The sequence below is a fragment of the Protopterus annectens genome, chromosome 3.part1, assembly GCF_019279795.1.
Source record: "Protopterus annectens isolate FY-2018-M chromosome 3.part1, PAN1.0, whole genome shotgun sequence".
Taxonomy (NCBI): domain Eukaryota; kingdom Metazoa; phylum Chordata; order Ceratodontiformes; family Protopteridae; genus Protopterus; species Protopterus annectens.
In genome coordinates, this window is record NC_056732.1 from 1,629,371,041 (window position 1) to 1,629,384,108 (window position 13,068).

At 39.2% G+C, this 13,068-nt stretch overlaps 1 protein-coding gene across 2 annotated transcripts in view; it reads right to left on the reverse strand.

Annotated features, from left to right (window-relative positions):
* BET1 (Bet1 golgi vesicular membrane trafficking protein) overlaps nt 1-11,524 on the reverse strand; it is a 122,930-nt gene extending 111,406 nt beyond the window's left edge. The window contains exon 1 of one of the 2 annotated variants that reach the window (XM_044067653.1): nt 11,151-11,524. In XM_044067653.1, coding sequence (XP_043923588.1) covers nt 11,151-11,169 — 19 coding nt within the window. In that variant the 5' untranslated portion in view covers nt 11,170-11,524. The remainder of the gene's footprint in view (nt 1-11,150) is intronic. The other variant, XM_044067652.1, reaches the window with a different exon arrangement.
* Between the last annotated feature and the right edge of the window lie 1,544 nt (nt 11,525-13,068).

Consider the following 13,068-nt stretch of genomic DNA (forward strand, 5'->3'; position numbering starts at 1 on the left):
TCTAGGAGTCTGATAGGAAAGTAGTAAGATATATTCCTGCAATGAAAGTATACAAGTAGTCTTGATCTGAGCAAGGCAGTGGCACCACAGTACAGCAAGAGTTGACTTGTTGCCACCCACCAAGTGTTTTTTTTCTGTTTGATTCTTGACTGGGATGCTGTGTGTGTGGAGTCTGGATGTCCTTCCTATGTCCACGTGGATATTCTCTGGGTAATCAAGTTTCCTCTCATTTCTCAAAGGCATGTAGCAAATTTACTGGCAATCTTTCAAACTGCCTGTAAGTGTGCATGCATGGCTTAGTGAGTGGAGCTTGCATATCCTGCAACAGGCTAATACCCTGTCCAGAACAAGCTTCAATATCACTGCCGGTATAGGCTCTGGCAACTCTGCAGCCTTGAAGATAAAATGGTTTATCAGAAAGTAAATGGAAGTTTTCTGCAATACTCTAGGCAGTAATATTTTATGCATGGGATAGGATGTCAGGCAGTAAACTGCTGCTGGTGGCAAAGTGATGGTGTGGCTCCAATGACATGGATGGGCATGTGCCCGACTAGGAGGATGGGATTAAGAGAAATAGGTATGAGTGTGGGTTTCTACAGGGTTAGTGAAGAAACACAGCAAGTATAAACAAGGATATTCAACCAAATGATAGCTGGATTATGTGACAGAAGACCAGTTACAGCGAGGCATGACTGACGAAGAAAGAAGGAGAGTTACAGAGAATCAAGCCAGGTGGTTACAGTTGATGCAATACCCCCAACCGTATGTACAGAAAATGAGAAAAAAAGGGTTGATGTTGATGACAGTACATACAGAGCAGAATGCAGTATATGTTTTCTTCTCAATACATAAAAAGCAAAGAAAAAAAAATAAGGAGAACTAGTAGTACCTGCTCAGTTACAAGACAAAAGCTTTCCCTTCATCTTTTCAAACCATTACCGAAAGACTTACTCTCTTGCCTCCTGGCTTTGTCCGGCTCCTCATCTGGGACATAGAACACCCTTCATCACATTTCTTATACATCCCTTTAAAGAACTAAATCATTTAACCTGCTTATCCCCTTCTAATACCTTCCTTTACTGTACTTCTTAAACTAGCATACCTACTACTTAATTAGTACAACCAAATTACTATTCCATCACTACTTCTCTGTTAACACTTAGACTTGATTATCTCCTCTAATACCTCACTCTATTGTATTTTGTCAATTGCTCCAACCTATCTTACATACCACTTTATGCTGAGGCTAGGCCATAGCAGTTTCTGTATTCTGTAATACTATGGTGCATGTCTGCTCTCAGACTACACAGTGCCTGCCTCTGTTCTAGATCTGACACCAGCTGTCCGAAAAAGCATCATACCTGAATTTACAGTGCAAAAATGGGGCAATTTACTTGTGCCATATTCAGGAATGCAACAGCCAAAGGAAAGTGACCTGCAAAATTTGCTTTCACAGTGGTATGGCTACAAGAGACTTGAATATTTTTTGTGCTTTTAAACTTTAACTGCAGTTACTTTCTCCAAATTTTCAAGAAAATGACAAATATACAGGTCTGGTACATTTTCAGAACTGCAACATATTTCACGTGTATCACGCAGGAATAAGCATACCATGTAACCCTTTCGAGTTTCCATGAGAGTAACATTGTTTGACTAGGTCCCATACAGTATCCCTGTCCACTTGGAAATGGTTCACATCATGTTGCTCTGTGAGTTGGTGGCATGCTATCTACTATACCTTTATCTAGTCGCATGGAAGGCAAGACCACACACACTGGCCCTGACAATGGATCCCACTATATGTGCTGTGTAATTTTGCTGCTACTTCTAGCATCACTTCCACTGTACTCAATGAATTACACCATTCAAAATGGATATGCACCGCAGTGCAGATCGCAGTAGCAGTCCACTATTATGGGTTCCTTCACCTGCATAAATCTGAGAGACCTATATGCATGGAGTTCCTTATTCCCATGTCATTATACACTTGTGCCTGCACTCTTTTCCACTTTGTAGCCTGTGTCTATGAATTGCCCATAAACCATGTGTTGTTGCGATCGATCTTAATCTGTGCTGTGCAGAGCACTATAAATCACAGATAAAAAGTAAAATAAGTTACAGTAAACAGTATTACCTAACTTAGTCACATAACTAACCTGACATACATGAACCTAACCTACAACACACTACTAAAACAATATCCCAAAATTAAACCTGCAAGAGTTGCATAGAGGGATAAGCCATGACTACAGCCCAGGTGACTCAAGTTCAACTAGCAGTTTGGCTGTTTGATAGCTCGAGCAGGGAAGATATTGGCTAAGCATGTAACTGGTCATTGTTTGATCAGTGTTCTACCCTGATAAACACAATTTACATAAGTAAACAAGATGAGCAAGCCCCTCAGGTGGACACCTGGCAAGCACTGCTGCTTTAAAGTTAGGGTCTCAGCTGGAGGGAGGCCCCATCAAGATGCAGGGTGCTAAAGCCAGGAAAATGTTGGTATGACTGCCCAAGCTAGTGATGGTAGCTTTTGATGCCACATCACCACCAAGGTTAAGTCATAAAAATGGTCTTACTATCAGGATAACAGCTACAGCATAATCAAAGTACCACAAATTTGTCTGGAATGTAGCTAAAAACATGCACATTTTTTATCTTGGCTTCACACCTTCACAAGGTTTGAAGCACAAAACTAAAAGTGTGCATTAAATACTTTAAAGAAAATGATGCAAACCAAAGGAAAATAACCCACTGTTAGAAAAATATGTATTATGTGTGCATTAGTGCCTTTTTAGAAGCCCAAAAGGGTTAATACATTTATTCTGCTTTATGCTGAACAAATCCATATTAATGGCAAATGCCCCACTGTGTACAAGCAGTAGTCGCAGCTGCAATGGCAGTACAGGCTTCGGCCTCAGTAGTGTTGTTCCACCCTCTCACATTGAGAGTGCCTCATGCAGTCGCGATTATTTTACTGCAAGAAAAAGTAGCATATCTTTCTCCTGCTAGGCATCTTTCCTGTATTACTATATTGTTGAGCCAACCTCATATGACAATTGAATGATGTACAACTTTGAATCCGTCTACCTTGCTTCCAACTCCTGCAGATGGTACACCGCACAGCTGCCTGCAGGAGATTGAGCAAAAGACACTGCCTAGAAAAGATCTTATGGATGTTCCCTTGGATGATGCCGAGGTGACATATTACGTGGACGGCTCATGCAAAACGGGTCCCACAGGACAAAACCTAGTAGGATATGCAGTAGTTTCTGATACTGAGATTATAGAAGCAAAATCGTTACCACACAATTTATCTGCACGGGCATGTACCTTAGCAAAGGGTAAATGTGTAAACATTTTTACTGATAGCCAGTACGTTTTCTCTACTGTACATGTTTTTGCGCAACAGTGGAAAAATCGAGGACTGATAACATCTACTGGCAAATCAATCATGCGCAGTTTATTTTAGATCTTTTAGAATCTATTCAGTTACCTCAGAAAGTAGCTATTTGTAAATGCATAGCTCATACCAAGCAACAGGATAGAATTTCAAAAGGGAATGCAAGGGCTGATACAGCTGCAAAGCAGGCAGCTTCAGAAGCATTTCTTTTGAATGAGGAATTACAACCTTCTGAGATTTTAGACTTAGAAATGTTGAAAATAATGTAGACGCTTACTACGCAGGTTGAAAAACAAAAATGGATAAAACGAGGAGCAATTCTCAAGGAAGGGCTGTACATCTCCAAAGAGGGAAAACCGATATTGCCATCTAACTTGTTTAGATATGCAGCTTTGTTGAGCCATGGGCAATACCAATGTCTCAACAGGGGGATGGTACAGTTAGTGAACCGAGCGTTCACAACATATGGATTCATAAACTATACTAAATTTTTTTGTTTATCATGCTATGTTTGTAATAAACATCATGCACAAGGGGCGTTAAAGCCCAAGCAGGGGAGTTTCCCTGCACCACCGTATCCGTTCCATACTATCTGTATGGATTTCATAGAATTGACCAAATGCGAAAATAAGAAGTATTGTCTTGTCATTCTATATATGTTTTCCAAATGGGTGGAAGCTTTTCCGACTAAAAATCCAGATGCAGCTACTGTTGCGAAAATCCTTGTTAAAGAAATTATTCCTAGATTTGGCATACTGGAAAAGATCTACAGTGACAATGGCACACATTTTGTAAACCAAACCATACAACAAGTGATCAAGTTTTTTGGAATTTCTTTGAAAAATCATTGTGCGTATCATCCACAATCTGCAGGGTTGGTAGAGAGGCACAATGGGACGTTAAAAAATGGCAACAAATCTGTAGAAACCAGAACGAATAAACCAGGAAACAACAGCTCACGGCCAAAGCAATCACCAGGACCTGGATAAAGTTGGTATTCTGCAATAAATCCTTTTATTTCACGTTTAACATCCACGAGTAAAGACAGCCCACAAATAAAAACACTGATTAGAAACAAAAAATGCAGTCAAGCGCTTTCACCCGGGCTCTCCCAGGCTTTATCACGTTAAAAAATGGAAGCTCATTGAGCAAACACATAGAAATTGGGTGTATTGTCTGCCCCTGGAACTGTGGGTGTATTGTCTGCCCCTGGAACTGTTGAGCATGAGAACTATTCCGAATGCAAAAGGACTGACTCCTTTTGAGAAGTTATTTGGGAGGGCATATTATATACCTCAGTGGAAACCTCTCATGCCTGCAGATCAGGAAGCCGACTGTACACTCGCTGAGTATATGAGGAGAATGTTGAATTCTAAACACCTTTTGCAGTTTAATTCTGTTTCAGATAAGGAACTAACCAGACTATCGGAAGCAGCAGTAGTCCCAGGCACGTGGGTCTGGGTGAAAGTCATCAAGAGAAAAACTGGGTGGGAAGGTCCATACCAAGTGCTACTGTCAACACCCACTGCAGTCAAGATTGCAGAGCGAGCATCCTGGATTCATCTGACACACTGTAAACTGGTTAAAAACTTTGAAATAGACAGAAATCTTGTTACTGTCACACCACAAGAGTAAAAATGACAAAATCCAGAGCGTACAAGAATGCAAAACAGCCACAAAAAAATTGCATGATTATCCTGTTGGCTATACTGGTGACATTAATCTTTTTGTTGTGGCCTTTCCTTTTTCCAGCCACACAAGCTAAACTGAATAAACGCGATCCGTTACTCATAGACTGGCATCCAAACTTTAACACTTACCAAGCGATCAAATATGTGTATGCTGAGACTTTTAATGTTTCAAATTGGTGGGTTTGTACAGCTATACCAACAGCATACGGGGGATTATTAATGACTGCAATCCCCCTAGGGGTCAATGAGACCTGGGAAAACTTGGTTTATAATACTACAACTGTTAAATCACAAGATAAAATAGCACTGCACCTGCCTGTTACACAAAAGGGAATTGTGTGTTTTTATAAAAATGATTCTGTCCAGGTGGGTTGGAGTAATTGCAATATGACTATTCCTTACAAATATTACACCAAAGCTAATAATGCAGGTTCTATCTGTGATACAGACTATGACTCATTTCTTAAATTAATGCACAGAACAATTAATGAAGTACAACATAATCCTGTTGTTTTTAAGCAACTGTCTATAATAAACAAGAAAATGTTTCATGCAGGGCAAGCATATGTTAATAGTAAAGTTACTACTAAGGTGGAAGATTGTTATTTTATATGTAGCAAAAAGGCCTATAAATGGTTACCTGAGAATTGGTCCAGCAGTTGTTTTTTGGGTTACCTGGTTCCAGCCATACGACACACTGCAGTTTTGCCTCGAGGTAAAATTCGAAATGCACAAGAGGTCACCAGGCAACCTGAGAATCCAGTGGGACAGATCGAGGCAGGCTGGAGAAACCATCATTCCATGGGCGATAAACTAACACATATGGACTTGAGTGACGCTGTCATATCGTGGGCAGGCATATTACCAGCATATGGAGCAGTGAAATCGATTTGGGAGCTGAGAAAACTGTCTAAACTCCTCGAAGTAATGAGCAACTCAACTTTTTCTGCTCTCGAATTGGTGATTGATGAACTGAATGCCATGAGAACTGTGGTGCTTCAAAACCGCATGGCTCTTGACTTCACCCTAGCAGCGAGAGATGGTACGTGTGCTTTAATCCAAGAAGAATGCTGTTCATATATTCCTGACAACCAGCACAAGACAGACAACCACCTTGAAGTGATTCAGCAAGTGTCGACCATGATCAAACCAGGCCCAAACCCACTGATGGACTTTTTCCAGAAATGGTTTGGGGGGGTGGGGTTCCATCCTAATGAACATCTTGATTGCTATTTGTGTAGGAATGCTTCTGTTGGGAGTATGTGTTTGTTGTGGCATCCCCTGGATGAAAAGATTGATCAAAGATTTTATAGATTTGTCGGTTTCTGAAACCTTACATCAAGGTACTGAGCTTGATGAACTATTGAAGACTGAGATGCTTTCATAAGTTAAACTGAATGACTTTCTTAACTGCAAATCCAAAATGGAAGAGGTTAGGAAAAGAAACAAATCATTTATGCTTTTGAAAGAAAAATAAAAGTATTAATAGGGGGGAAATGTTAGAAAAATATGTATTATTATGTGTGCATTAGTGCCTTTTTAGAAGCCCAAAAGGGTTAATACATTTATTCTGCTTTATGCTGAACAAATCCATATTAATGGCAAATGCTTTCTGACCTTGTATTTTGTCAGCACAGCTAAAATCTTGTTTATGTCTTAGGAAATGTACTGAGAAGCTGATAGTTTTCTGCTTGATTAGGAAAATAATTAACAGAACAATACTGCTTTCTATAATGACATTAAACTTAGACAATTAGCCCTGTCTGTGTTATGAGAACATAACCAGCTGCAGGAAGGATAGATAAAGTGGAACAAAAACCACTTGAAGAATATGAACTATAATCTGTGATTGCTTTGTGCTCAAATGAGTAGAGTACCTTGAAATGTAACACAGCACTGTAGAAATAATTGCAACTAGCTGCCGGTCTCCAAGGTCATGTTATTTTTCCAAAGTTTTCTCATGTACCTAGAAATGTTATGTGATATCAGCAGGAAATCATGAGCAACATCTACTGTGAAAAACAATATTGTAAACCTGTGATTAACTACGTCAGCTTCAGTAGGCAATATCTTGTAAGAATAGTATAAGAATGGCTTCACTTCCTGATTTTAGTTAGACAAACTCTGTATTTTTGCATGCATGTTTTTGTCTCCTTGCTGCAAGAATTAAAGTGCCTTAACCCGAACCTTACTTGTATTGGTCTCTGAAGTTTTTTCCTTCATCAAGTTTTTTCCTTCATCACCCACATTCCAAAAAAATACACTGATCATAAAAAAGATTAACACCTTTATTAAATTATCACTTAAGACACAAGCACAAATATGTTAACAGAAAAGAAAACAAACCATATTAACATTTTTTTCCATTTACAACCTTTTAGCCCAACATTAGATAAATTGACCAATTCCTGCCTTCCCTTAAACCCTACTTCTCGTCCTAAACATTATTTTGTGTGTATTGCTCCCATAAATTCTATTTATTTATATGTAATTAGCTTTTTCCCTTTTCTAAAGATCCCGATTTCTAGTTCTTGTATCTCTTTTACAATATTTAATCCTTCAAACATGTTTGGCTTTCCTATTGATTTCCATTTTCTAATAACTGCTTTTTAGGCAGTCAACAGAATTAAACTTGATAAAGTCTTGCTATGTCTCGGTAATTCACATCCTGTGTCCCAGCTAAATAGAATAATTTCTGTAATTAGGAACAAATAAGGTGGAAAAGTGAGCTTAAAAACAACCCAATTCTTGGAGCTTTTGGCCTTTATTTAATGGACTTCATTAGAAAACCAGCAAGGGAAAGGGGAAGCAAAGGGGTATCCAGGAGCATGCCCTTCTGATTTTGGACTAGGAGATAAATAACTCCCTCCCATTTATCCTCATTTTATCTTCTTTGATGTAAAAACAGCCTATCCAGATTCCGATAACCCGATGCTTTCTCCTCAGAGGGTCGCCGGGACGCAGAGAAAGTAGTGGGATACGGAATATGGATAGGCTGCTTTTACATCAAGGAGGATAAAATGAGGATAAATAGGGATGGAGTTATTTATCTCCTAGTCCAAAATCAAATGGATGTGTTCCATCTACTCCCCTTTTTCCCTTGCTGGATTTTTGATGAAGTCCATTAAATAAAGAATGAAAGCACTAAGAATTGGGTTGTTTATTAGCTCACTTTTCAGCCTTATTTGTTCTTAGTTTTGGTGTTGAGTTCAAACTTTGTATTTTATCATTTCCTCATTACATCCATTTGCGCTAATATTTCTGAAAAAGTATTCTGAAAGTAACCGTCTTTCGGCTTTTCCCAGTTAGGGGTCACCACAGCGGAACTCCGGTCCGCTAATGATTGGCAGTGAATTTTTACGGTGTTGATTTTCCAGCCAGATGCCCAACCTTCAAAGAAGGCACACCCACACACGCTCGCACCTACCTGCATGTCTTTAAATTCACTCGACTGTGGGGATGACATGCAGACTCCGCACAGAAGGCGCTCCAGCAGAGAATCGAACTGTATTCTGAAAGTAATTTTTAAAAATCTGCCAGTTCAGTACACTCCCAAAAAACATGCTTCCAGTTACCTCTTTCTACACCATCACACCAACACTACTTGCTATCTAACTGAGGAAATTATTTTAAGTCTGCTTGGACTATAAACATTACCGATACTAGAATCCAGAATTTTGGGCTTTGTTGCAGACTTGAGCCATACATATGTCCTCTCACTGATCACTGTAAATTACTTTTCCATTCTCTCTTCTTAATCTTTTCTAAACTCCTCTGACTGATTACAGTTATCAAGCAATACGTTATATGCCCTATTAATTTATCCCCTTTTTCACAACAGCTTCTGTTCCAGCTTCAACAAACAACTCTACCAGAGCAGGTGTTTTGCTTAGGATTCACCAATTCCTTTCTCTATGCCTACACTCGGATAGCAATCCCTGACAGGGAAGGCAGTCTCTAGCCTGCAGTCCAAATATCTTCTTCTCCCCAGTCTATTACCTTTCCCCTTCTAGTTATTTCCTCCAAATGGCTTGGTTCCTTTTCCAGTTTTCACCAGTAAATTCCAGCTCCCACTTTTTATGGCACTTTCCTGATGAAAGCAACAGATCAATATTTGAAGCAGAGAGCGGACAGAGATGACTGCAATTAGGGGTGCAAAGAATGGGCAAAAGTTTTGCCCATTCTTTGCACCCCCTAATTGCAGTCATCTCTGTCGGCTATCTGCTTCAAATATTGATCTGTTGCTTTTATCAGAAAAGTGCCATAAAAAGTTCTGCAATACAAACAAAGCCCATAACGAGATTGTAATCTTATCATTCTGACTGCATGACAGGCGTTTGTCATGCATCACAGAAAACTAACTCACACTATACATACTGAGTGGAATGCCACAGTCTTACACTATGGCACTCCAAGTTTTGAAATAATTAAACTGCTGTACTAGATTTGATAAGGGTATCTGCAACTGTCTACACTCGCTATGTACTAGATGAAATCTCAATTTTTAGGGTGATGTAAGTACTGTTCAAGTGTGATATGCACCTGAATATTATAATGCATCTGAGTTACAATACTGACAAACAGATATTTATCTAATGCACTAACTGAGTGTATGTGGGCTTTAATTACATTATGCTTATATTTACACTATAACCCCCACCTCTCTCTCTCTCACACACACATATATTTTGAGCACTGTGGTAATATTCTCCTCTGTGTGTACAATCCTGGTTAAAAAACGGAAAATAAACAAATGAATTCAGAAATTAATATAAGCAATGAAACATACACATCACTAGTGTATAAAATAAACTTCTGCATTGTGGTGTTCCAATTCATATGTATATCACACAAGCACATTATATGTAAAAAAAAAAAGTTTTGTGAACATTATAGGCTACACATGAATGTATTCTTCAAGTGTAAATAAGTATACCATTCTGATTTTAATATCACATGTAAAGATCATGAGGAGGAGTAAACTATGTTGTCCTGTAGCTGCTATGATGGCACAGAAGAATAATGCCCTGAACACATCCCAGATGACCACAGTCAGAATAGTGGCTGAAGCAACTGATGGAGTGTCAGGGAAGGGATGGGCACCACTGTCCCAGGAGGAGGAGGGGAAGGCATTTATGTGGTCATTCTCTGAAATAATTCCTACTGGAAACTGGGGGCAGCACAAAGTGAAAAAGGTATGGTCCAAAGAGGGGAGGGTAAGGTGGTAGACCTGGCTCAGCTGCTAAGAAGGCAGGACGATATGCTCCACATCCCTATTGCATGCCCACCATATGGATGCAACCATGGATACCACAACGGGATGGTAGAAAAATACTGTAGATCATTACACAAAAATAACCTCCAGTGGACAGAAGGGTAGCAATACCACCCAGTGCACCCTGAGAATCCACACCAGCCACAGCCTGTATCAGAGAAAGTCTGGGATGTTAGCAGAGGCTGGCAGACCTAGTGATCGGACATAGGGCACTTGTGTATAGTGCTGCAAGATGATGCCAGGTGAGGAGAAAGATGCTCAAAAAAATATGGCATCCTACACAGTGATCAACTGTTCCCAAAGCACGGTTTGTGTCAATAACAAAACAAGTTGCAAAGAACTGAAGAGGTGGGGGTGGGAGTTGCCAGTAGGGGCTTATCATACTGGCAATGAGATGTACTTTAAATTACAATAGTTTACGGAGATAAAGCAGACGTAAAGTTGCTTCAAATAGTATAACAATTGAGATGAAACATTATTTATGGTAAATATAATATGAATTTCATACTTTTGCAATCCATTCTCTACATACATGTTAAACGCATTTCACAATAATTAGATGACATTCTATTTTACATCCAGTGCAAATTTAATTCCGATCTTTCACAATGCTTTTTACTGGTGTCTAATTACGAATAACATACTTAGAATACTAATGAACGAGTATAAAGACTGCGTTTTACCTGTCATTAACTACAAATTATCCAGATTTACAAGAGACTCATACATACACTTCTGACCAATAAACAGTTATGATTACAGCTCTGATCACTGTTTCTCTTACCAAGGCCAGCACGCCTCATGACCAGTCTTCAGACAACTATCACTGTTAACTAGTGTTTTGACAAGCTAAGCTTCTTCTTGTCCTGTATTTTGGTACAAATTCCAATCAGCTGTACACAGCGGATCTCTTACAACGAAGATTTGCACTACCGGCGTGAAAAGTTGAAAACGCCACGACACCACTAGAGTGGTGACGTCAAGTCGCACAACATCTTTAACTTCCTTTTGGGTAATGTAGTTTCAGTTTCGAAATAGCCTGCTGGAAGTGGTGGCATTGACAGTTGATGTAATAATGGTGTTTTGTTTGCAATTGTGTCTTAGCCGTATATTGTTGTTGGCGATGGGCGATATTGAAGTGTATTAACCCACCCGATGCGCAGTAGCAAGCCACGCCCATACCCCGCCTGTGACAGAAATGTCAGTACACCGCCCACCTTTTGATTGAAATTGTCTGCTTACCCTCAATTTAGCCACATTGATTCTTTCCTATTATTCTTGTTACTTTATTTATGTGTAGTCTCACGAAGTCACACGGATTATTATTGCTAGTTTGTTTCCTAATAGTGTCTTGAGTATCTTGTAATCACGATTTAATATAGAAATAGGTCTATATGCACCAGAGTCAACTGAGTTCTTCCCATTCTTTTGTATTATCACTAATACTGCCTTTTTCTAGGTCTCCGGGATCTCTTCTCCTCTTAAATGCTGTTAAATAAGGAGAGACAACTCTTTATTATTTTTACTTTTTCATATCTCTCTTACTTTTCCATGTATTCCAGATGTTTTGCCTCATTTCTGTTTTTTAATTACCTCTTTAATCTCTGTTTCATCTATTGTTTCTTGTTAAAATTGATCTTCTTCTTCTTCTAGTGTTGGTATCTTAAATTATCCCAAATACTTTTTCATTTCATAAGAAAAAACTTCAACATTCTGATCAGCACAGTACAATTTCCAATAAAAAATTTCCATGATTTTTAAGATTTCTAATGGTTCAGTTTCAATTATGTCCAGATTCCTAACTTAGTGATCATTTTATCTTTTGTTGCCTTAGGTTTACCACCGATGAAATTTTATTTTAATGCCATGGTCCTATATTCATTTGTTTTTTTAAGTATTCAAGCATTTAGTACTTTGCCAATCTAAACTGTACCTCCTCTGTATCTTTTAGATTCTCTGCTGTTTTCCCCTGTAGCAGCTTAAGCCTTCTGAAGCCCTCTATATACTTGTCATAACTTTTCTCATTGAGTTATTTTGCCTTCAAAATCACCATGTTTTTAACTTTTAATGTGAGGTAATCCCACTCAATTACTTCCTGATTGCTTAGTTTGATTCAAATCCTTTATTAGATCTCCTAGCACTTGTTCTATCCATCTGCTAAAATTTCCTCTTTATCAAGTATTGTGGAAAATGCCAGTGTTTATAGGTTCATAGGTTCATAGGTAGGTACTAGGCTATTGGCCCTAGGGCATATATAAGCCTAGCCAAAAAATGTGCCATGACTTTCGCCACCCAAGAAAATTATTTTCCTGTGCCCCTGTCGAGCAGAGTCACAGAAGTGATCCCTGGGGTGAATTTCCCATTTCCCATTCAATCATCAAGATTTTTCTTGAAGAGTGCTAATGAGGAGCTCTGTTTGACATAGATAGGTAGTCTGTGCCAGAGTATGGGAAGTCTCTGGGACAGGAATCTATCCCTTCAGCATGTTCTGTTTATTGTGGTGACAAGGTTTAGGTCCCTAGAGCGTGTAGCTCGGAGGGATTGGGATTTCTTTAAGTGGAGCATGCCCAACAGCTCTGGGTTTGACATAACTTTGTATGTTAGGCAGAGATCGCCCCTGAGTAGATGATATGCGATGGAGTAAAGCTGTAGTTTTTTGAGACGGTCTGCGTAGGGCATCTGTTTGAAGCCAGTAATCCTCT